Source organism: Tamandua tetradactyla, chromosome 7, assembly GCF_023851605.1.
Source record: "Tamandua tetradactyla isolate mTamTet1 chromosome 7, mTamTet1.pri, whole genome shotgun sequence".
Taxonomy (NCBI): Eukaryota; Metazoa; Chordata; class Mammalia; order Pilosa; family Myrmecophagidae; genus Tamandua; species Tamandua tetradactyla.
The window spans coordinates 12,629,762-12,655,558 of record NC_135333.1 but is presented as its reverse complement, the minus strand read 5'-3'; the positions used below and the strand labels follow the sequence as shown (position 1 = coordinate 12,655,558).

Genomic DNA, 25,797 nt, shown 5'->3' with positions numbered 1-25,797 from the left:
ATCTCAATGAGAGCCCTAGATGTTCTAAAGAGTCAACATGAGTGATGTTGTTTGAGGTTTAGCAAACCATGGCAGTTAGCACTAACTGAAGCTTGCATAAGAGTAGCCTCCAGAATAGTCTCTTGACGCTATTTGATCTTTCTTAGCCACTGATGCCTTATTTTATTATGCTTCTTTTCCCCGTTTTGGTCCAGAAGACATTTTCAGTCCCACAGTGCCAGGGGAGTCCCTAATGTTTGAGACAATATTAGGGATTTCCCACGTGGTAAAGTTTAATGATTTCATATTTTTTGTCCAGTCCCTCAAGGGACTTTGCCAATACTTTTTTTTTTAATTTATTTTTTTATTTTTTTTAAACAGAACAACATAAAAATATGAAATTCTTACCATATGATCATTCCATTCTTGGTATATAATCAAAAACTCACAATATCATCACATAGTTGTATATTCATCACCATGATCATTTCTCAGAACATTTGCATCAATTCAGAAAAAGAAATAAAATAGAAAAGAACCTCATACATGCCATACCTCTTACACCTTCCTCTCATTGACTGCTAGTATTTCCATCTGCACAATATATTTTAGCCTTTGTTTCCCCTATTTTTTTTCTATACCCCTTACCACTCCCTTTCATTGATCGCTGGCATTTCAGTCTACTAAATTTATTTTAATAAATGTTCCCCCATTATTTATTTTTAATCCATATGTTTTCCTCATATGTCCATACCGTAGATAAAAGGAGCATCGGCCACAAGGTTTTCACAATCACACAGTCACATTGCGAAAGCTGTATCATTATACAATCATCTTTAAGAAACATGGCTACTGGAACACAGCTCTACATTTTCAGGCACTTCCCTCCAGACTCTCCAATATACCTTAACTAAAAACGTGATATCAGGTATAATGCGTAAGAATAAACTCCAGGATAACCTCTTGACTCTTAAATCTCTCAGCCATTGATGCTTTATTTTGTCTCATTTCACTCTTCCCCCTTTGGGTCGAGAAGGATTTCTCAATCCTTTGATGCTGAGTCCACATTGCCAGGAAGGTTTACACCCCTGGGAGTCATGTCCCATGTAGAGAGGGGGAGGGCAGTGAGTTTGCTTGTCGTGTTGGCTGAGAGAGAGAGACCACATCTGAACAACAAAGGAGGTTCTCCGGGGGTGACTCTTACGCCTAATTTTAAGTAGGCTTAGCCTGTCCTTTGCGGAAATAAGTTTCATATGAACAAACCCCAAGATTGAGGGCTCAGCCTGTTGCTTTGGTTGTCCCCACTGCTTGTGAGAATATCAGGAATTCTCCACATGGGGAAGTTGAATTTTCCCCCTTTCTCGCCATTCCCCCAAGGGGACTTTGCAAATACTTTTTTATTCACTGTTCAAATCACTCTGGAATTTATCGTGGCATCACTCAGGACAAACTTAAACATCTTATGCCCCATTCAAGGTTCCATGTACTTATGGTGTTCAGTTAAACTGTCCACATAAGTTATATTAGTAAGTGCACTAGTCAAAAAATAAATTTTGCAACAAGTAAACATTTTTTTACTTTAGTCTCACACATAAGTTAAAGTTTTAAAATATGAATTACCATCTATTTTCAACACCCTGCAATACTGACATTCCTTTGTTCCTCATGCAAAAACATTTTTTAATTTGTACATTTAGTCACTATCATTGTACACTGTATTTGCCAATGCTTTTTGAATATCTATCCAACGTACTCTGGGATTTATCTGAGTATTACATTAAACTATACAGAATTACAAGCCCTTGTTCCCATTCTATGTTCCCTGTGTTTGAGTTGTTTAAGTGATCTCTTCAGGCAGGTTGAGTTAGCGTATGTGTTACAGAAAATTTAGGTTCTGAGCAAAATACACCTCTCTTCCTTTGGTCTCATATAATAGGGGAAGCTCTGAAATGCAGGCAATATTTTTCTTTGCCCTTGTATTTTGATTTACCTTAGTCTCAACCAGATCAGCTTTGTTATCCCTGATTGAAGCTTTCTCTCTTAGTTTCTTTAACAGTTGTTGTATATAGCAGTGCGAACTTTCACGGTTGCAGAAGGAACTCCAACTCTTAAGTCGTAGGTGTCACACAGGAACCCAACGTTCCAGGGAAATACAAGGTTATACACATATAGCACAGGATTTCAGAATCTAGCAATAACACAACTTCAAACTAAATGTGCTGCTTTATGAACTTACAGTCTGGGTCCCAATTTTCTTGTATTTTCTAAATGTGACCATATGATATTTGTTCTTTTGTTTCTGGCTCATTTGCACCACGTAATGTCCCCAAGGTTCATTCCCTTCGTTGCATGCCTCACAACTTCGTTCTTTTCTGTAGCCACACCATATTCCTTCATATGTATACACCACAATTTGCCTTTCTGCTTCTCACCCAGTGTACCCTGCAGCCACCTCCATCCATTAGGCATCATGGATAATGTACAAAATAAATAACCCATGTCTTACTGTTGCACAATCATCAACACTAAATTTTAGAGTTTTCATTGCTCCAAAGAGTGGGGTTTGTATTTATTATAAGGGTAAGAAGTATGATTTTTTAAGTGTTTGCTAACATTCTGATTTCAGCTGCAATTGAATTCTATAATTTTTTAATAATAAGTGTTGGCTTTATCAGGATTTGACTGAAGTTGTTATTTCTTGATTTGAAGTGAAAAATTTAAGGTTTAAGTTGAAGAATATAGCTAAAATTTATTCATGGAGATATTTCCAAGTAATTTTGAATGGATCTGAATTTTGTCATAGCAATCTATTATTTAGGGGACAACATTATCATTGTTTTATGATGAAAAATGATTTTGAACGCAAATAGTAATGATGTAATTTTAAGGAATTGAACCAGTTATCTTAAATAAATGACAAAAACCCATATCCATTCCTTGTACCTAGTATTTTGTGCTGTCTTACAACAAGGTCTTAGAAAGAATGAAAACAGTAATATTCTCAGCATCACTGTTGTCTTTGTGTTAGTTTTGTTGTATGTTTAACATACAAGAATGTTTACTTAGGATACTTAAAACAAAGATCATAATGCAAAATATTTTTGTGTGTATGAGATATAAAATCCTAGCTGCCTTTCATTTAAAGGTTAATAAGAAAATTGGTATACAGTGATGTCAGTGTAACTGAGCTCAATAAGAGAAAAATCTGACTACACATTTTCAGCACCTTTTATTTTACAGAGTGGGAGTACCATACCACTCAAGGACTCCTTGTGGGCTGATCTAGGGTTACTGTTCTGGTCTCCTGGCTTATAAAGGTACTGATAGAAAAGTGAATCCCAAGTGTTTTTGTAGTCTCATACCTAGGTTTGAGTCCAGGCCCTTCTCCTTGCTATCTGGTTGATTTCCTAAGGTTATTTAATCTCTCTGAGCTTCAGTAGTCTCATCTTTAAAGTGGGAATGGTAATAGTAAAATCTCTTAGGATCATTGTGAAAGTCGAAAAAGGTACTACCTATAAAGTTTGTACCTAGCACTGTAAATGCCAGTGTACGATTTTATTAGCTTCTTCTCTTTATTGGCCTGGGCCAGTCCTCTGCATACCTTTAGGCAAAGAAGAAAACATGTACTTTATACTGGTTATACTCCTATCTACCTAGATAAACTGATGCTTCTCTTTTTATGCACTCTAAAATGCTAATGTAAGGATTATATAAGTCTAGTTCCAGGCATAAGTACAAATAAAATTTTCCTTGAGGGCTGTTTACTAAAATGAAGTTACTAGGTTAGGGGTTTTAAAATATATACCTTTGAATTACCTGATCATGTTTATTTATAATTAATAATTATTTTTAATAATTAATGCAGGGTGAACATAATAAAGCACTAAGTATCTCTCTGAAGTCTCCTTATAAAATATCAGTATAAATGCCAAATTTCTAGTGTTTTACAGTGTTTTTTTAGTAGGATACATTTGTTGAACAGGTATTCATTTTTTTAATTAGTAAAGTTGACATACTTCATAGAATTAGGTTAGCCCTAAAAGGGACTCTCTGTCCATTGGTTCTTATATAGGCTGGTGCATTAGCTTCAAAATGTTAGTAAGTTGTATGTAAAATTTAATGATGTGTGTTTATGTTCATTTTTCTAGAGAAAAGACCCATAACTTTTCTTTGGTTCTCAAAGGGTTTCATCAGCCTACAAAGGTTAAGAACTGCCCTAGTCCATCTTCCCTCATCATTGCATTTAATTTATGGATGAGAAAAGTTGACTTGCTGAAGGTGACACTGCTATGTATGTGGTGGCCTGTGTGACTTCTAAACCTGGACTGCTTGTGATGCACTATGCTATCTCTTACATATATTATTTGTAGACTGCAGCTAAACTGTCTTTCATATATAGTTAAAAGCTTCAAAGTATCACTCTTGGACTTTTTTTTCAAGATTCTTATAAAATAAGCATTAATCTAGTACACTGAGTTGGCCAAAGTCTGGTCAATAACAGTTAATCCTGAATTAGAAAAGATTGGTATTTTTACTTCAGAGTTTTTTAATTTGTCATTTGCTTGAAATATGAATTCTACAGTCTTTGTTTAACATCTGCATTAATAAATTTGTGTGACACAAGTTTCCCAAGAAAGTAATTGGAGGGAGGCAATAGTATAAGAACCAAAATAGAATCTTGACCTTTTTTGTCTTTCTGGTATTTAAGATTTCTTTTCCCTTTCAGCTGATATGATATTACTGTTTTCAATATTTAATTTCTTTTGACGCTTTATCCTTGTCTTTAGGCAAGCCAGAATTCCTTTCGGATAGAATATGATACCTTTGGTGAACTAAAGGTCCCAAATGATAAGTATTATGGTGCCCAAACTGTAAGATCTACAATGAACTTTAAGATTGGAGGTACAGCAGAACGCATGCCAGTAAGTGATTTTTGTGAAAATGTTGGTTTATTTTGGATGAATTAGGCTTTGTTCAGATGAACCATTTTACTTTATAAAAGTTTTATGGAATTAAAGTGTAAAGTTATTAGAGTACCAGCTTTGTGAGTGGTAAGGTGTGTTTCTCTGTTACTAAATTAAAATGTCAAAGTTAGAACTTTTTTGAAGTTTCATATGCTGTTATTTGGGACTGTGACTTTGGATGTTTTTTATATGTTTATTTGATAGTACTAACTGATTATCTCTTTATTCCTGCTAGGATTTTATAGTTTGTACATATTTTTATTTCAGTATTCAATTTTTTTTTTTACTATTTTGAGACATAGATTTTCTTTTAATATTATACTTTCTATCTTGTTTGCAGTTTCCGGAAAAGTATACACTAATACTTCAAAGCATTATTCTTCACCATATCTGACATATAACAGATAATTTTAAAAGTATTTGTTCGATTTCAATATTGCATAAATTACTATGATTAGAAAACTTTCTACCATACTTCACTAAATCTAAAATGACATTAATAGAAGATGTACCAGTTTGACCCACTAAGAGGAAAGCTGCCAGTTAAAGTTATGATACATCATTGATTGTAAGATGCATCTTGATTTCAGAGAAGTTATAATATGAAAAGAATCGATGAACAAAATGTTACTTACCCTACTATAGGAATTTAGGATAAGATGGTAAGCCTAGGAGTAGCCAGGCTTCATCTGGTGAGTTGTTCAACAGTTACCTTCTAAGTTTACTTTTTATCTTATAGTGGTTTTAACTTCCATATTTTGACTTATCCCTAAATCGTCAAGATCTTGACATGTTTTAGAATTTCACAATGTGCAGCTGAATTTGCTTTGAAGAAAATCTTTGTCATTGCTACCTAGCAGCTGATATGATGGTGAGGTAAACATAGGGTTTGACTACATAGTTGGTGACAAAAATTTGCAACTGATACTAAATAATCTTGTATTAAGGAATTCAGTCCTAGCCAGTATTGGTGGCAGTAGGCATATTTTGATATGTCCTTCTTTAAATCAGCAAGTTATGTGGTTCTAGAGGTGTGTGATTATATGCTGCTCCTCCAGAGACAGGCCAGTTGTTTGGATTATACTTCTGTGAAAAATGGACACTTGGATATTAGTTTTGTCACATTTGGCTTTATCTGAATTAAGTTCATGAACTTCACTGAAATATGAAACAGACTATACCTACCGTGAACAGAGTAGTGTGATTAAATTAAATCCTTTGTACCTGATCCAAAGGAAAAACCACCAATAAAAAAGATGAATTTCTATTGTGAATAAATTAACAATGTGACACTTCTTTTTTCCCCAAGAATATATTTTTTTCCCAAGGATGTATTTTTACCATTTTATTGTACTGAAATTTAGTGAAACTCTCTCTGCTATGACTCTTTTTCATTTTTATGAATCCACATATGCCAGGCTCAGTCAGACCATTTAGATGGCCAGGGTTAACTGTCATTCAGCACTGACTTTGGTGTGGTTCAGCCCAACACCATAGTTTTTATGCCTGAGGAAATATAAATGCCCATTTGTTTTCATGTTTAAAGCTTTTAATTCTTTTTGATCCTGTGTACTGTTTCTATTTCATTTGGGCAAAATTTTATACAGTTTTGATTTTAGTTTCTTAAAATTTAAAACAAAGATTTTCTGTTTTTATTTCCTTCTTTATCCTACTCAGCTGGCATTCATTCTTTGGCCCAGGTTTTAATCTGTCTTATTCTTTCCTTTCCTTTGTTTTGCCATTTTGATTCTCCTTCAGAGACCATGCCTTCCCTTTTAAAAGTTCATTCCACTCTCTCCCTCACCTTCCTTCTCTCCCTTCTGCCCTTTCCCCATTCAGACCTTGTATAGGATCTTAACTACACTGTATTATTAATTTTGATAAGAAATTATAATTCACTTATCTTTCAAAAACAGGTATCATTTCATTGAAATCTCATCAACAGTTATTCAGTTATCCTTTTAAATTTGGTGATGTAGTTAGAAATAGAATGTGAAAAGGTCTGCAAACTGAAAGAGTTTGAAATGTGCTAATATATATTTGTATAAATATGCTAATATATATGTATTTGAAACTGTCAACTTGAACTCTGTAGAATCCCGTGTTTAAATAAAATTCTTCTAAGAAATTTTCAGTGACTTACTGAGTAATAAGATCTCACTGACTAGATTATCCTGTTTTTTGTCTTTGAGGTAGAATGAGCACCCATTCAGTAAATGGTTATTTCATACTGATTGGCAGTTAATATGGCATTTATTAAAAAGAGGATAAGGAAAATTTATGGAGTTTAGGCTCCAGTGAAGAAAAATAATTTCTTAGGGATATGGTTGGTGCTCTTTATTTAACATAGAATATTTGAAATAAGCACATATTCTAAATAGTGTATGTAAAAATCAGGATGATTAGGGTATTGTATAGGTGTGTATGTGGATATTGGCATTTGTGTGTGTGCGTATATGATAAAAAAAGTGATTGTATTTGCTTTTTTTAGTTTACCTAAACAAATAGATACATGATAATGGGGATTCTTGGTTCATTATTTACCTATCTATAATCTTTCTATATCCTGAATATTTTTAGGTTTGTAGTGATAATAAGTTCTATCTTTGTACAATTTTTGTGCCTGCATAATGTGATAATTCTAAACTTTCATGCTTAACTAAAATTCCAATTTAGAGATCTGTTTCTGATTAATTTTAGATTCCAGTTATTAAAGCTTTTGGCATCTTGAAGCGAGCAGCTGCTGAAGTAAACCAGGATTATGGTCTTGATCCAAAAATTGCTAGTGCAATAATGAAGGCAGCAGATGAGGTAGGAGGTAATAAGGGTGTTTACTTAATAATGTCAGACTCATATGATCTACTGGATGATGAAAAGCTCTGGCAGTAGCAAAAGTGCACTGAATTCTTGAATTAATGAATTTCAAGTAAGGTGACAACATTCTTGTTATTTGCTGCTTAAAATGTTACATTTTAATGGCAATGTTTCCACATAATCATGAACCTTTTATTTTTAAGCCTCTAGGCTTTTCTTAATTTATATTGTTTTAATAAAATTTTTTGAAAAGACACTGTTTGAACTTACATATTTGATCTTATTTTCTATATCGTGGTTCCTTAAAAATTCGGTTATTTGACAATACATATCAAGAACTTAATTCTAATTAACCATTAATAACATTATCTTAAAAGCAAGCAAAGATGAGTTTAAAAATTGTATATACAGTTTATTCATTGCAGTGCTTATAATAATAAAAACAAATTAGAATATATCCAACCATAGCAGTTGCTTCTATTAGTTATAGTTATATTATAGAGGAAGAGAAAATTAGTTTTTTAAAGAATGGCTTAGAATAAAGCCTACCATATAAGAAGGTGGGGGGGAGGGTTGCAAAAATATATATATTGTATGATCCTAATTTTGTTTACGAAAAGAAATGAACAGAAAATATGTGTTTCTGTATACATAAACACACCTATTGTATGGAATATGCTGGAAGGAGATGTCAGCTGACAATCATTTGTGAGGGGTTGAACTATGGTGATTATTATCCTTTTTTCCATTCTCAAAATGTTCTACACTGATTTTTTTTTTATATAGTTAGAAAAAATTTTACTTTCGAATGAACCATTTGTTCAAGGAAATAGATTTTCTAAAAGGGCATGCTTATTTTTTTAAGCTAAAATCATTCTGGAAGATGAAGTTAGGTATCCACTCTCTTAGAATGCTTACAATCCAGAAGGGAGCACATAAGCCAAAGGTATAAAAGTACAACAAAAGAGGGGCAAATCTGGGCAGTGTTTGTTTTTACACTTGGCAATTGCTACTCGTTGGACATCTGTGAGATGAAGTAGCTATTAGTGAATTCACATTTTCAGGTCACTAGTTCATTCTCATGCTGACTCCAGTTGTAACATCTGTTGGATATTCCTGCTGAGCACCGACAGTAAATGTATCAAAGACCTAACACTTTTGCCAACCTTAATAGGTGCCCTGTCTGCATACTATTAGAGGAGGCAGTTGGAGAAATATAAGAAAGATGGCTTTTGCATGAATTGATTCAGTCTTCTTTTGAAATCAGTATAATTAGTCTCCCGTTCAGAATAGATAACATTTCACCTTTTAAAGTAGCAGAAGTTAGAACAAGTGATGCTGTTAAAGCTTAGATTTGTTGGACAGCAGCATTCTAACTGTGTGGCACCATCAACCAAGTCATTTAGCACAAGAAAAAATGATTGTATATGTGGGGCTTAATTATAATACATTAAGATAGGTAAAGTAAATATTGAGTATTATAAAAGTAATCATTTAAAATTTTTCTGCAGGTAGCTGAAGGCAAATTAAATGATCATTTTCCTCTTGTGGTATGGCAGACTGGATCAGGAACACAGACAAATATGAATGTAAATGAAGTGATTAGCAATAGAGCAATTGAAATGTTGGGTGGTGAACTGGGCAGCAAGAAACCTGTGCATCCCAATGATCACGTTAATAAAAGCCAGGTCAGTATATTATCTTTTCTTGTTATAAATTGAAAAGAACATGAGTATTTTTTGTACAACCAGCATTAGTTTTTGGACAGGGAGTTTCATTCTCCTCATGTCATTTAACTGAGAAGACTTCTTACAATTTTTTTTTTTTATATAAGAATTTTGCCTCTGTATCTCAAACTTCATAAAAATCAATTTAGGACCCTTGAATTTGAATACATGTATCCTTTTTATTGTTTGGTTTATTTAAAAAAAAACTTTAATTTAAAATAATTTTATATTTATAAAAGAATTGCAAAGATAGTTCAAAGAGTTCTCTATACTCTTCTCTCAGCTTCCTCCAATGGTAGCATCTTACATAATCATGGTGCATTTATAGAAGTTAAAGCATTAACACTGGCACAATACTATTAACTAAATGACAGACTATTAGGACTTACCCAGTTTTTCCACTTAGGTTCTTTTTTTGTTCTAGGATCTATTTGTGTTTAATTGCCATGTCCCAAGTCTCCCTCCAGTCTGTGACAGTTTGTTGGCTTTTTCCTTGTTTTTTTATGACTTCGACATGTTTGAAGGCATTGGTCAGGTATTTTGTAGGATGTTGCTCAGTTTGGGTTTGTTTGATGTTTTCCCATGGTAGGCTGACACTTTAAGTTTTGGGAAATAATATCACAGAAATGGGCCCCTCTTACTGTGTCATATCAAGGGGTTACACAATGACAACTTGATTTGTTATTAGTGATGTTACCCTTATTCACCTAGTTAAGAGGCTATTTGCCAGGTTTCTCCACTACAAAGTTACTTTTTTTCCCTCTTTATACTGTACTTTTTAGAAGTAAGTCACTAAATCCTTATACTCAAAAGAAAGGAAATTAGTTTCCTCTTCCTAATAACAAAAAATTGTGTGAATTTATCTAAGTCACAATAATTAATAAATGAATACATTGGGGAAAATTAATATATACACTGGGGAAGATACTTTGAGGCTGTGCAAATATCCTGTTTCTCCTTAAACTTTTGCCCACTAATTTTAACCTGTATCAGTGGTTTGTGTCAGTTCCAGTTACTCCTGTAGTGGTTTTTTGTATGGACTTTTATTGAGAAATTTTCACACCATACAATCCATCTAAAATATACAATCAGTGTTTTACAATATCATCACATAGTTGTGTTTCATCACCACAGTCAATTTTAGGACATATTCATTACTCAAAAAAAAAAAAAAAGAAAGAAAACTCAAAATATCCCAATTCCCCTTATTCCTCCTTCTGTTATTGAACCCTAGTAATGGTGTGGTACATTTGTTATTGTTGATGAAAGAATATTAAGATATTACTATTAATTCTAGTTCATAGTTTTCAATAGGTACATTTTTTCTTATATACCACTCTATTATTAACCGCTTGTAATAGTGTCATACGTTTGTCCTAGTTCATGAAAGAACTTTTTAATATTTACACTGTTAATCACAGTCATCGTCTACAGCAGGATTCACTATTTTACATTCCCATGTTTTAACCTCTAGTTTTCCTTCTGAGGACATAGATATCTCTAAATTTCTCCTTTCAGCCACATTTACTCACAATTCAGTACTGTCAGTTATTTTTTCAATAACGTGCTAGCATCACCTCTGTCCATTTTTGCTGTAGTTAAAAATTCTGCACACATTAAGCAACCACCTCCCATTCTCTAGACTCATTCTGTCCCCTAATCTATAGACTAGAATCTATAGTCTAGATTTTATGTCTATAAATTTACCTATTTTAATTAGTTCAAGTAAATGAGATCATACAATATTTATCCATTTGTTTCTGACTGATTTCATGCAACATAATGTCCTCAAGGTTTGTCTATGTTGTCGCATGCTTCAGGACTTTATTCCTTCTGACTAAGGAATAATGCTCCATCATATGTATATACTGCATTTCGTTTATCCATTCATCAGTTGATAGGCACTTGGGTTGTTTCCATCTTTTAGCAATTGTGAGTAATGCCATTATGAACATCTGTGTGCTGGTGTCTTTTCATGTCCCTGATTTTAGATCTGGGACCAAGAAGTGAAATTGTCGGGTCATAAGGCAACTTTATACTTAGCTTTCTGAGGAACCATCAAATCATCTTCCATAGCGGCTGTACCATTTTACATTTCCACCAATAGTGAATAACTGTTCGTATTTATCTACATCCTCTCCGATGTTTGTAGTTTCCTGTTGGTTTTATGGCAGCTATTTGAGTAGGTATAAGATAATAATCTCATTGTGATATTGATTTACATTTCCCTAATAATAGATAGTGAAGATGAGCATCTTTTCATGTACATTTCATATTTCCTGTTTGGAAGAATGTCTATTCATTGTCTTTTGCCCATTTTTTGATTGGGTTGTTTGTCTTTTATTGTTGAGTTGTAGGATTTCTTTATATATTTTGGAGCTCAAACTCATATCCAAATATTTTCTCCCATTAGGTTGGCTGTCTTTTCACCCTTTTGGCCAAGTCCTTTAAAGTACGAAGTACTCATTTTGAGGATATTCCATTTATCTAATTTTTCTTTTGTTGTTTGTGCTTTGGGTGTCAGGTCTAAGTAACTACTGCCTATCACTAGATTTTGAAGATGTTTCCCTACATTTTCTTCTAGGAGTTTTATGGTACTGGCTTTTATATGTAGGTCTTTGATCCATTTTGAGTTAGTTTTTGTATAGGGTGTGGGATGTCCCCTTTCGTTCATTTGGTTATAGATATCCTGTTCTTCCAGCAGCATTTATTGAAGAGACTGTCTTGTCCTAGTTGAGTAGATTTGGGATCTTTGTCAAAAGTCAGTTGACCATAGATCTGAAGGTCTATTTTTGAACTCTCAATTCAATTCTGTTGATCAATATGTCTGTCTTTTTGCCAGTACCTGCTGTTTTGACCACTGTAGTTTTGTAATATGGTTTAAAGTCAGGAAGCATGAGTCCTCACACTTCATTCTTCTTTTTCAAGATGTTTTTGGTTATTCGAGACCCCTTAATCCTTCCAAAGAAATTTGATAATTGTTTTTTCCATTTTTGAAAAGTGGGCTGTTGGAAATTTAATTGGTATTACATTGACTCTGTAGATCAATTTGGGTAGAATTGACATCTTAAGGACATATTAGCCTTCCAGTGCATAAACACAGTATGTCTTTATAGACCTTGTTTAGGTCTTTTCTGCTTTTAGCAGTGCTTTGTATAGGTCCTTAACATCCCTTGGTTAAGTTTATTCCAAGATATTTCATTCTTTCAGTTGCTGTTGTAAATGGAGTTTTTTCTTGATTACCTCCTCAGAGAGCTCATTACTAGTATATAGAAACACTGCTGATTTTTCCATGTTGATCATGTATCCTGCCACTTTGCTCTGATACTTTGTTGTTGTTTTTTTTTGGGCTCTGTAAACATAGGATCCTGTTGTCTACAGATAGTGACAGTTTTACTTCTTCCTTTCCGTATTGGGTGCCTTTTATTTGTTTTTCTTGCATAAGTGCTCTAGTTAGAAATTCTAGCAAAATATTCAATAATAATGGTGACAGTGGGCATCCTTTCTTTGTTCCTGATCTTAGGAGGGAAAGCTTTTGATCTCTCACCATTGAGTACAATGTTAACTGTGAATTTTTCATATATGCCCTTTATCATGTTGAGGAAGTTTTGTTTGATTCCTACCTTTCAAAGTGTTTTTATCAAGAAAGAATGTTGGATTTCATCAAATGTCTTTTCTGCATCAATTGAGGTGATCATAGGTATTTTCCCTTACAAGTTGTTAATGTGGTATATTACATTAATTGATTTTCTTTTGTTGAACCATCTTTGCATACCTGGAATAAAATCCACTTGTTCATCATGTGTAGTTCTTTTAATATGCTATTGAATTTGATTTGCAGGTATTTTGTGAGGATTTTTGCATCTATACTCATTAGAGAGATTATCTTTTCTTGTAGAGTCTTTATTCAGTTTGGTATTAGGGTGCTGTTAGTGTCATAGAGTGATTTAGATACTGTTCCTTCATCTTCATTTTTTTGGAAGGTTTTAATTGGTATCAATTCCTGAAATGTTTGGTAATATTTAGCTGTGAAACCATCTGGTCTGGGGCATTTCTTTGTTGGTAGGTTTTTTTTTTTGTATGCTGTATGTCAGGGTCACATTTCATTCTTTTTCCATGTGAGTATCCCATTATTGCAGCACCATTTGTTCAATTTTTGTTTGTTTGTTTGCTTGTTTGTTTTTTTGGGGGAAGTACATGGGCCAGGAAATGAACCTGGGTCTCCCACATGGCAGGTAAGAATTCTACCACTGAACTACCCTCTCACCCCCTATTGGTAGGTTTTTGATGACTTATGCAGTCTCTTTACTTGTGGTTGGTTTGTTGAAGTCTTCTATTTCTTCTAGAGTTAGTATAGGTTGTTTTGTGTGTTTCTAGTAAATTGTCCATTTTATCTAAGTTGGCTAGTTTGTTGGTGTCTGGTTGTATTTTATAGTGATTTTCAGTTTTCCTTATTCCTTCTACATTTATTAATTGAAATTTTTCTGTAAGATTTTTCTGATCTCCCCATTTATTTATTTATTCAATCAGTAATATATATCAGTATGTATTCATGGATATTTATTTTGTGCTTTGGGTTATAATCCAATACTTTTGTTAGTTATTTTGTTGCTCACATTGTTTGAGCTTTAGGAGCTCCTTCTGGTTGGCTCCCATGTTCTTTATTAACACAACACCATCCTTTTCTTTTTCCTGTTTAGTTTATAAAGCATTTCCTTTCTTTCTGGCACAAGATATTACAGGCTTATCATCCTGTATTTTCCCTGCCTCAGCCTTAGAAGCAGCCATAACTCTTAGAGACTCTTGTTGAAGAATGAAATTTAGAAACTAAGATCTTAGTTCTAAGTGAGTTTAATAAATTTTTAGGATTAAAGGGTATGGTTTTTTATGTAAATTCATTATATGATGGACTTTTTAAACCCAGTGCGTGCCTTTAAATTTATCTTATGTATGTACTGAAATTGAAATTTGCTTCAGAATCATTCATTGTGTAGTGTGGGTAGGGTGGTGGGATTCAGTTATAGATGAAATGAGATTGGCTATGTATTGATAATTATTGAGTGTAGGTGATAGGTATGTGGGAATAAATTAAATAAATAAATAAATTTGATTTGTTTCCATAAGAAAAATAAAAAAACTAATATGGATGTATCTCTTTAAAAAACATCATAAATATTTTCTTTAGAGACAACAGTGTAGGAAAGAACATTTAGTTTATACTTCCTGGTCAAGATTAGTTCTTTCAGTTCCTAAACATTTTGGCAAGTCACATAACCTCTTTGAGAGCTTAGCTTTTCAATTTTTTTTTTTTTCTTTTGTATGGGCAGGCACTGGGAATTGAACCTGGGTCTCCAGCATGGCAGGCAAGAACTCTGCCACTGAGCCACCATGGCCCGCCCAGGTTTTCAGTTTTTAAAGTGGTGACCTACTTCACAGAATTTTCAAGAAGTTTAATAAATGAAAAAATGTTTATGAAAGACTATATGCCCTGTATAGCTATAAGATTTTATTACTGTTATTTAAATGCAGCTATTAATATTACGTTTACTATATATTTTTAACTATATTTCTCTTTATTTTAGTGTCATTTATATGCATTAATGTATTATAATTATTATAATATATAATACATTAAGTGTAAATAGTTTACAAAGTATAATATAGTCCTGAGTACAGACCATTCAAGAAACCAGGTGAATTATTTGGTCCCAAGTGACCTGTGATTTGCCATACATAAATGTAATTGAGTTCTGAATACACTGAACATGGTGTGTACAGTGAGTTTTTAAACTGAAACATTCAAATTTGTCTTTTGTTGCCTTTGATTTGACCATTTTATGTTTTTTCAAAATTTTTTCCAAACAGAGCTCAAATGATACTTTTCCCACAGCAATGCACATTGCTGCTGCAATGGAAGTTCATGAAGTACTATTACCAGGACTACAGAAGCTACATGATGCTCTTGATGCAAAATCCAAGGAGTTTGCCCAGATCATCAAAATTGGGCGTACTCATACGCAAGATGCTGTTCCACTTACTCTTGGACAGGTATAAGAGTGTGACTAGAATATTTTATTCAATTTAGGGATTGGTACAATCACATTGAATTAGAAAGGCCAAGTTTATGATAATTAAATGCAGTAAAAGAGATTGATCTCCATTAATCAGGAAACAATTTTTAATCAATACTTATTTAGGATAAGAGTAGAACATATTGGCTAAGAGCAGGACTTCATGTCAGACTGCTTGGGTCCCTATCTTATCTTAGCTAAGGTACCTTAGAAAAATTACATGGCCTCTCTGGGCCTCATATTCCTGAGTTGCAATATGAGGAAATAATATCTCTTTCATAGGAAAGCTGTTTGGATCAATTTAGTTAACTCATTGGAGGACTTAAAACCATGTTGGGCCCGTTAGTGTTAGCTATCGTCAGCATCATTAACACGATTTTTTTTCTGTCTCTCTTATTCTAAATTATGTAGGTTCTTTAAATAAAAATTAATTTTAAAGAGAATAAGCAAGGCAGATATAACTTTTAAAAATTGTTTTGGCCACCTGTGAAAGAGAAATTATAATCTCCTGTACAAAATACCAGAAAGTTCTTTTATGTACTTTAATCATCAATACTTTAAAGAATGTCTTATAGTATATGTTGTGAAGGAAATAAAAGGAACAGTTTGATTTCAGTAGGTTTACTAGGTAGCTTGGAAGACAAATTTTAGCATGTAATAGTTGCATAGATTGAGGTAAGAGTTTGGCCTCTTATTACTTAGAAAGATTCTTATTTATAACTTTGGTTAAATGATAGCGAACACTGAAGAAAGCTTGAGCATTTAGCTTAATTCCATTATGGAAGCAATGAGGAATACCTAAAATGATTACTTGTCATACTGATGATATGACTAACGTTAGTGAGATTAAATTGCTTCTTAATTCTGTGTCTTATCTCTTTGCTTCATCATTTGTTAATACCATGCATGATTTCTAAGTAGAAATAGCATACATCTTTGAAACTTTTTAGTATTTTTCTTTTCTAATATTGTCTTCTTTTTGTGTCGTGTCACATGTTGAAAAACCGTGATGCTAAAATCCATTTAGGTCATGATTCAGTCTCCAATGTAAAATTGTCATTCTTCAGATTATAATATAATTGAAAATTATATTTTTTGTTTGACTTTATCTTATCAGAAGCATTTATACTTTTATTGGATTATTCGTTTGAGTTTGCCTATTTTTTCCCCAATAAAAATATATTTCATAAGAGAATTCACTAGTAAATGTATGCGCGATGTTGTATTAGATGGATCAGGTTTTCCTAAAAGGGGTTATATATTTATCTTACAAATTTTATTGTGGTAACATGTATAACAAAATTTTCCATTATAACCATTTTTAAGTGTACAATTCAGTGCTATTAATTGCATTCATAGTATTGTATGACCATCACCAACCATTAGCAATACTTTTTCATCTCCCTATGGGAAGTTCTACTTCTTTTCAATTTGGATGCCTTTTATTTCTTTTTCTTTTCCTTTTTGCTTTAGCTAGAACTTTCATTACAGTGTTCAGTAACAGTGATGAAAGCAGGCATCCTAGACTTTTTCCTGATCTTGAGGTGAAAGCTTTCAGTCTTATACCATTGAGTATGATGTTAGCTTTGGATTTTTCATATTTTATCCATCCTTTAAAAACCTATTTGTGTCTTTGTGTTTTTCTAGGAGTGGATACTCTGTTTTTTTTTTTTTTTATTCAAATACTGGATTGTAGACAGGCTAAATGTTAACATCAGTGACATTGTCCTACCTAAAGATTTATAAATCCTGATCCTTCCCTATACTTTGCTCATCTTATTAATTGAAATAGTATAAATACTACTGGAATAAGTTATAATTCAGTATTCTGAAATGTGTTTTAAAAACTTCTATTTAATGTTTAATGCAGTTAGGGTCACTTGTAAGCCATCAAGAGATGACAGCTTTTCTCTCTTCAGGAATTCAGTGGTTACGTTCAACAAGTGAAATATGCAATAGTGAGAATAAAAGCTGCCATGCCAAGAATCTATGAGCTTGCAGCTGGAGGCACTGCTGTTGGTACTGGTTTAAATACTAGAATAGGCTTTGCGGAAAAGGTTGCTGCAAAAGTAGCTGCACTCACAGGTTGGTGATAATATGAATTATTACTTATTATCTACATACAAGTCTATACAATTTCTAGGTTTTTCTGCTTCGCATGCTTCTGAATTTAAAGTTAGAGATAATATTTTTCCATCAAACATTTGTGCTTTATATCAATTTCAGAAGTTGTGATGTAAATCCTCTTGCTTTTAAAAACTTTTCCTTTATGAGTCCATGCAGCAAGCATTTAAAATCTAACAGTGCTAACTTGATTTACTATCTGGTGGTATTCAGTTATTTTCCCTTTAATGCTGTTTTGAATTCCAGTTTTCAAAGCAGGCAGAATGAACTAACGGTTAAAAAATTCATTTGTGTGGTAAATGTGTTGTATATATTGACAGGCTTAATGTCTTTTTTCCTGTGTCATGGTGCTATATATCTTTGTATTATTGGCCTTTACAGAGAGAGTACTATACTCTTGATAATGGTAACTGTTATTGGAGCCAAGTTTTCATCTCTTAAAAACATAGAATACAGTTATTACCAGAGGGCTAGAGTAGAGATAATTATACAGAACATATTATTGCTTACTAGCAGGTTTTTTTAAAGTTAGATTTTAATAGAGAAGAACTGTATTCTTTGGGTATAGAATATGTAGGTCTTTAAAATTTTGAACATGGGTGAAGTTGTCTGAGAATATTTAATTCATTTTGGCTCTCGTTTCTTTTAGAGGATCTTGTGGGCCCTTGGCTAAAAGAGAATGAAACACAGTAAGGTGGGCAAAAAAGAAATTGTTCTAGGAAAGGAATATAGACCAAGCAGAGTGAATTTTACTTACCTTTCATGTTTACCCAAGAGCCGTCAGGCATCATATCCGTTTTTTTTTTTGTAGTGGAATAGTTTTTTCTTTCAATGTATTTATTGAACTTACTTTTTTATCCTTGAAATGCAGTAGTGTATTACATCCCTTCAGGATTTCTTAAAGAAAAAGTGTGTGTATCTTTGATACACATTTTTCTGAAGTATACTTTTTATTTTGTTTTCTTTTACATATGTTGAAAATTTCCATTTAATTTGCTGATAGTAGAGAAGTGTTTAATTTGACCTGTTTACCTGTTACAGATTTTTTTCTTTTGTTTATTTAGGCTTGCCTTTTGTCACGGCTCCAAATAAATTTGAAGCTCTGGCTGCTCATGATGCTTTGGTTGAACTGAGTGGAGCCATGAACACTGCAGCTTGTAGTCTTATGAAGATAGCAAATGATACACGTTTTCTGGGTTCTGGTCCTCGCTCAGGTTTGGGAGAACTGATCTTGCCTGAAAATGAACCAGGAAGCAGTATCATGCCAGGTAATTACATAGCTAGTAAATAATGGAGCTTGACTTGGCTGAGTCCCAGGCAGTCTCATCTACAGAATGTTTCCTTCGGTTTGATGTGATCCCAGAGATGGATGAAGACACATGAGAGATATACACAATGTTTGTGTAAGCCATCTTTGATCAGGACTTCTAGGAACATCACCCAACAATATAGGAAAACAGAATCTGAATTAGCAGCATGTATTTTGATTCCCACATTAGAAAATGTATAATAGTTTCTGTCTTAGGGAGCACACTTAGTAGTTGCTTCATAAATATTTGTAGAATGAAATGAAAGCCATAGAACTATATTGTAGCCATGGCTATTCATTAGCCATTGAATGAGTCATACATAGTTTGTGGATTCTAGAATTCTAGAATTGGCCGTCGAAGTGATTAGCATAGCTTGAATAAAAACAAGTCATTGTTTTTTATTCAATGTTAAGAAACAATCTGCTCTTATTTCATTCATTCTTTGCATTGGTTTATGGACCTGCTAGATAAGGGAAGTGGCGCAGACCCTGTATGTCTTGATTTTAGTAAGTCATTTGACAGACTCATATGATATTCATGAATCCAGTGGAGAAGCATGGGCTGTACTGTTAGATGAATGTAGCTCAGAGAACAATGACATTTAAGGAGTGATTTTATTAGTTGACTTCGATCCAAAGGAATATTTTTGTAGCAAGGTGAAGGACTCTGCCCCTTCAACATTGTACTGGTGACTGAGGGTGAAGGCGGAGAATACGTGCTATTATTTTAGTACATCACAAAGTTGAGATAACAGTGCATTGGATAACAGAATTTAGATTCGTAAAAATCACTTTAAATTGGACTAAAACTGACAAGATGCCTTTGAATAATGAAAAAAAGAAAGGCCTGGCTATATATTCTTTTAAATCTGATTAAAGAAAAACATGTTGAAAAAACAACATGAGGGCTCAGTTAATTGCACCTCCAAAGTGATCACTGAAAAAGAGAAATGAGAGTAACAGATGAGCAAATAACCTTCCCAGTGTATTACCTTGTACTGGTCAGAGAATATCTGAGGTGTTTGCTTTAAATTTGAGCTTGTCAGAAGAATATTACAGGATGGTGGGGTTCTGGAGACTCATGTGGTATTATAGGATAATATATAGGTTGGTGAAGTGAAGTGACTCTTGTATCTCCATAGCACACTAAGCTTCTCTGTATTTAGCACTCCTTTTCTGTTGTAATACCTCTCTGTCCCTATCCTCTCAAGTTCTGTGAAGGTAGGCACTGCTCTTATTGAACACTGAACATTCAGTGATCATCATTTCCTGATTGCTCCATAAATATTTATAGAATGAAGGAAAGTCATGAAGGTATAGAATTGTGTTGTAGTTGGTACTACTTATTAGCCATTGAATGATTCAGTGTGTGATTACCCATTTCCCTTTCTTTGGTTGGTTTGTTTCATTAAATTGACATTCATGTTTGGGTCCCTGTTAAATGTTTTACTTTATTTAATGGAATTAGATTTCCTTTTTTACCTGAGTGTTTGACACAAAGCCTAATCTTAACTGGTTACCTGAAGTCATGAGGATATTTGATGTGAATTCTTTCACTGGTGATTTGAAGGAAAGGTGAATCCTACCCAGTGTGAAGCGATGACTATGGTTGCAGCACAGGTGATGGGGAATCACGTCGCTGTTACTGTTGGAGGCAGCAATGGACATTTTGAGTTGAATGTTTTCAAGCCAATGATGGTAAGCTTTAAATTTGATTTTTAATGTTTTTAACTGTGAAGGCTAATCGTCTTGGTTTTTGTTTCTAGAGATTAGGTGTAAGTACCTAATACAGAATCAACAGCAATTGGAAGCCAAGCATTTAATTAATGTTAGAGGATGAACCCTGGGTGTTTAATTAGGTGACTTTTAGTCTTGGGTAATTTGATGGTTTCCTTTTTGCAATAGAAAATGATTCTAAAAGGTGTCCTTCACTCATAGGCATGCCATTGGCTTGAAATAAGTTCAAGTGTCCTTAGATTAAAAAAAAAAAAAAAAAGACCCCTTAAACCCTGTTTCCTCATGCTCATTTTTGTTTCTTCTTCCCCTCAAATTCAGTCTCCTTAGAAAAATAATCCTTACTCATTTTCATTCACGCTTAAGTCACTGTAGTGTGGCTTCAGCCTCCATTGCTGGTGTTTTAATTGTTCTCACAGTCATTTGTGATCATCTAAACCCAGTAGAACTATGGCTCTTCTCTTCCTAACCTCTGAGGCTGACTGTTCCCTCTTTAAACACTCTTTATCCTCGGTTTCTTCAGCAGTTTGTACCTAGTTCTCTTCCTGTCATCTCTCAGACTTTTTTTCATTGGTTTTACCTCTTCCACATATTTAGAACATTTTTCTGTCCACTGGAACTTTTCTTTTTCCTTCATCTTTATGAAGATGGAGCAAGATGGCATCATCTTTCCTCTTGTTTCTCCAGTTACAAATAATGGAGTTGTTGTCATCATTTAGAGTAATTTATTTGTGCAGAGCATTATATCTGAAATATATTTGAGGCTCATTTATACTTGGTATCTGGTATAAAGCCTAATTTTTAATATGATAAGAATATGCAAACAACAAATTTAAGTTTATTCATTCATGTATTCATCAAATATTTATTGACTACTACTCTGTACCAGGCACTGTGCTGGGTGCTAGTCATAGAAGAGTAAACAGGATAAATTTTTTTTGCCTTCATGGAATGTACATGCTAGCATAAATAGAGCACAGGCCAAAGCAGGACTCAGATGTATCATCTTTTACTTTCAGTCAGATTCTAGACATTTAGTACTAGATAAACTTCTTTGTCTTTTTTAAAAAATCTATTTTTTGTCTTTAATGAGGACAAAATCAAGACATGAACATTAGCCTTGTGATAAATTCATCAGTATTAAATTAAATCTTAAAGTTTTGTGCCTTCTGTTAGGATTCAAAATTAGGGGTATAGTTGTCAGACTTGGGGTGTAGACTAAAAAACATTAGGTTGTGGATATATCTTAATAAATATTGGGGGTGTTACCTAAAAGGGGAAAAAATGCCTGCTTCATTTTATGCCATCTTTAAATATTGCACAAAAAGTGATTTTAATGTGATGAATATTTTTGTTTCATTAAGCATAAAAAACTTGTTTATTAAGAACTGGGAAACTGACATTACTAATTGCCCCCAAATACATGCTGATTTTCTAACCTCTTTGTCTTTGCTTATCCTTTTCCTTCTGTGAGGTGGATTATTTTTGAGTCTCTTGCTATGTAAGTCCTCTCCATCAAATAATACTTCACCAGTTTTTACAACTGGAATTAGCTTCTCTTTCTCTGTGCTCTTTTAATACGTCATACCTCTGTGTTAGAACTTTGCATAGGCTATCTTATATTTTAGGTATTTGTGTTTATGTCTTTTCACTTCTTACCAATTTCTGAACTCTCAAATGTTCACGGTTTATTTCACATTTGTTTTCTTGGGTAGTATATCTTACAATTTATAGGAGCACAAAATGTTTATTGAATTATAACCCTCAAAAATATGTTATTGGAAAAAAATGTTAAGCATAATAGGTCTCTCTCCCTCTCTTTCTCTTATAGATTAAAAATGTGTTACACTCAGCAAGACTGCTGGGGGATGCATCCGTTTCTTTCACAGAAAATTGTGTGGTAGGAATCCAGGCCAACACAGAAAGGATCAACAAGCTAATGAATGAGTCTCTAATGTTGGTGACAGCTCTTAATCCTCATATAGGTAAGGGTTTAAGGAATAATAATATCCATTTTGAATACAAGACTAAAAAAGCTGCAAAACTTGAAAGGGACTACTGGATCAGTGTGTGGACAGCAAATTCTTTTTGTACATTGTCTCAGTAAAATCCCTAATTTGAAATTGTGTTCAATGATACTATACATATTTACAATTTTTATGGTGTCATAATTCTAGCAAAAACTTGATTGATAAAAAAACAACTTGATTATACTTCATGTTGTTGAAGGGTTGTGATGATTTCAGAAGTAGGAGTTCAAATTATTTTAATCTTAATGAGATTCAGATTCTTAATATTCTATGCACACACCTGTGGAAGGTCATTTGTAAGACCTTACAGTTGATGGTGTCACTAGATGGCACTGGCTGATTAGCAACTTCGAGTGAATTCATTTTTCTGCCTGCTCTCGATGCTCTGCAACATTGTGTTTTTGCTATTTTATTCAATTCAGAAATGGAAAATTACTAAATAAAAAAAGAGTGAAAGATTATGGGGAAGGGAAGAGATACAAATCTTTTGTCTAAAACTGTGCTTTTTGTATTCCAGCCTTTTCCAGAATTGTAAATATTTCATTATAAAAACCAAAGATATAGACTTGTAAACTGACCGTATAGATTCCCTTTCAATAAATGGTTTTGACTTCTGTAGATTTAGAGGCATTCAGTGCATTATGTTATGATTTGTTAAAAGCCTTGTTCCCTTTCTCACTGTTGGAGCTGAGGTTTTTAACATATTCTTTGATTTTCTGTTTTAGAACAAATTATGATGCAGTTATTTGGCATGATATGGTTTCTGCTTTAAAACATTCTTCTATAGTCATGAACTTTCAAAGTAGATTTTTATATTTTTGACTTCACATCAAGCTTTTGCTTCAGTTTTGTAAAATTAGAGCTCATGTGACTTGCTTTGGGTAACTCTGAGCCCAGTATGATGTCTGTTCCTTGGTATAGAATTGGCATCGGTCATATTATTTTGATCCACTGAAAATTGTAATCAGCATTTGTCTGGAGGAATACCAAGGGGAACTCAAAAGCTCACGTGAGAAATGTTTCATCAGATCCATACTTCAGAACTTGTTGCCAAAGCATTTAAATTAAAGGCATCCTCTAAAGCTGAATGGTTTATGAATCTTTCCTTGAATCAATTTAATGTGAGGTAAAAAGAGTTTTATCAGAGACCTTACAAGGATAAAATGGAAAAACATTACTTTACTGGTTGACCCTATCAGGAGTCTTGCCACCCCTCAAATCAGGGACCTTTTGTCCTCATTATGTAACAGGCTGATTGTTAATAGTGTTTTGTAGGAGTTGAAGTAATATCCTTAGAAGAGAGCAGAAAGTGGTTAGCATTAATGCTTAGCTGTTAACATCATTATTAGCATAAAAGTACGTAATATGTAACATGGACCCCAAAAGTTCAACATGAAAATTCTAGAAGTTACTCTGATCAGTAAATGCTCTTTTCAACATGTTGAGCATTCACAAATGGAGTTAAGTAATAAAATTTACCCAAAAGTTGCTTTATAGGTGGTTAATTGCAGACGGACATATAACGTATTGCCTAATTGATGATCAGATTGTCTCAATAAGCTGCTTCTCTCTTCCTCTGAGCTTGCTTTCTCTCCCTGCCTCGTTGGTTCCATTTTCAATTTTTCTATTCTTTCTATTGCCTCTAACTTTAAAAAACCTTGCAGAACTGCCCTGCCCCTCCCACCCCCTTAATTAAAAAGGCAAGAAATAACTGAAGCAAACAATACATGTGTGATTTTTTTGTCCAAATATATATTCCTGTTTAAACTCCCCCCTTGTATTCTTATAATGTCTGGGAAGAGGCTCGTGTATGGAAGACACTGCAGCAGAGATCTGACTAGACCAGAGTTGTTGGAAGCAACTCTGAAGGTGCATCTCTCCCACGAACCCTGACTGCTTTCCTTCCATTGCGAGAGGCCTTCTTTCCTCATGAGTCTCAGTGCTAGTCACCACAGTTTCCAGTCACACAATGCTGTATTTTCAGTGTAGCATTTAACTTGTTATGGCTTTATTAAAAAGATAATTATAAATTTCTTGTTAAGCATGTCTGAAACATTCCAAATTTACCTGCCAGTGCATTTTTTATATTGGCGCTATATTTTTTCCCCCTGTGAAAATATCTGTGTTAGTGGACAATTTCAGTTTAAAAATAAAATTTATAGAAGTGGGATATGTTTAAGTCTTTGTTTACAAAAAGTAAATGTTTTATTATATATAAGAAATGATAATTAGCAACAGAATCACTGCTGAATATTCTTAAGGTTAAAAAATAGCACTTAAAAAACCCATAGGGTCATTATCAAGTACACAATGATTGCCTTTTGGTTAGAAAATCAAATTTCATTGCTAACGTCTATGTCTTCCTTTTATTTTATTTTATTTTTCTTCCTTTTATTTTTACTTTAGGATATGACAAGGCAGCAAAGATTGCTAAGACAGCACACAAAAATGGATCAACATTAAAGGAAACTGCTATTGAACTTGGCTATCTCACAGCAGAGCAGTTTGATGAATGGGTGAAACCTAAGGACATGTTGGGTCCAAAGTGAAGTAAACAAATGTAAAATAAAATAATTGTATAAAATCAAAAGAAATCAGGCTCATTTTTCTTTTTTTGATTGTATTATAGTAGAATCAGTGATTTGTGTGTTGTGTGTTTATGACCTTGTGTATATTATAAAAGAGCCATATCAATTTTTAAAGGATTTTGAGTTTTTTGTCTTATGGTGTCTGAAAAAAGTCCAAACAAGATGTGTTTGAAATCACATCTTTGGCCGTCTTTTCTATTCCTGTGATTTGGGGACATAAACTAACAGGCATCTGCCCTTCTGAGTGGGAATGTGCATATGCATGCAATGTGTGTAAGTAGGATAGATAGGTTAAAAAAAAAATTAGGACATACATATCCTGTGTCCTAATTATATTTGCATACACATCTCCTGACCTTATTTGAATTACAGAAAGATTGGAAATACTGTGGGTCAGTCAAGAAATACAAGGTATGATTTAGAAAGGACAGGGTGCAGGTATGAAATCTGGAAGGCA

General features: G+C 33.5%; 1 protein-coding gene across 2 annotated transcripts in view; it reads left to right on the top strand.

The window, feature by feature from the left end:
* The window catches only part of FH (fumarate hydratase), a 30,897-nt gene extending 5,551 nt beyond the window's left edge, over positions 1-25,346 (top strand). Inside the window, exons 1-10 of one of the 2 annotated variants that reach the window (XM_077168455.1) lie at positions 4,792-4,901; positions 5,284-5,635; positions 7,644-7,754; positions 9,269-9,445; positions 15,350-15,532; positions 17,475-17,640; positions 18,744-18,947; positions 20,559-20,686; positions 22,554-22,707; positions 25,159-25,346. In XM_077168455.1, coding sequence (XP_077024570.1) covers positions 5,603-5,635; positions 7,644-7,754; positions 9,269-9,445; positions 15,350-15,532; positions 17,475-17,640; positions 18,744-18,947; positions 20,559-20,686; positions 22,554-22,707; positions 25,159-25,301 — 1,299 coding nt within the window. In that variant the 5' untranslated portion in view covers positions 4,792-4,901; positions 5,284-5,602 and the 3' untranslated portion in view covers positions 25,302-25,346. Of the gene's footprint in view, positions 1-4,766; positions 4,902-5,283; positions 5,636-7,643; positions 7,755-9,268; positions 9,446-15,349; positions 15,533-17,474; positions 17,641-18,743; positions 18,948-20,558; positions 20,687-22,553; positions 22,708-25,158 lie in introns of those variants that run through there. The other variant, XM_077168454.1, reaches the window with a different exon arrangement.
* The last annotated feature ends 451 nt before the right edge of the window (positions 25,347-25,797 follow it).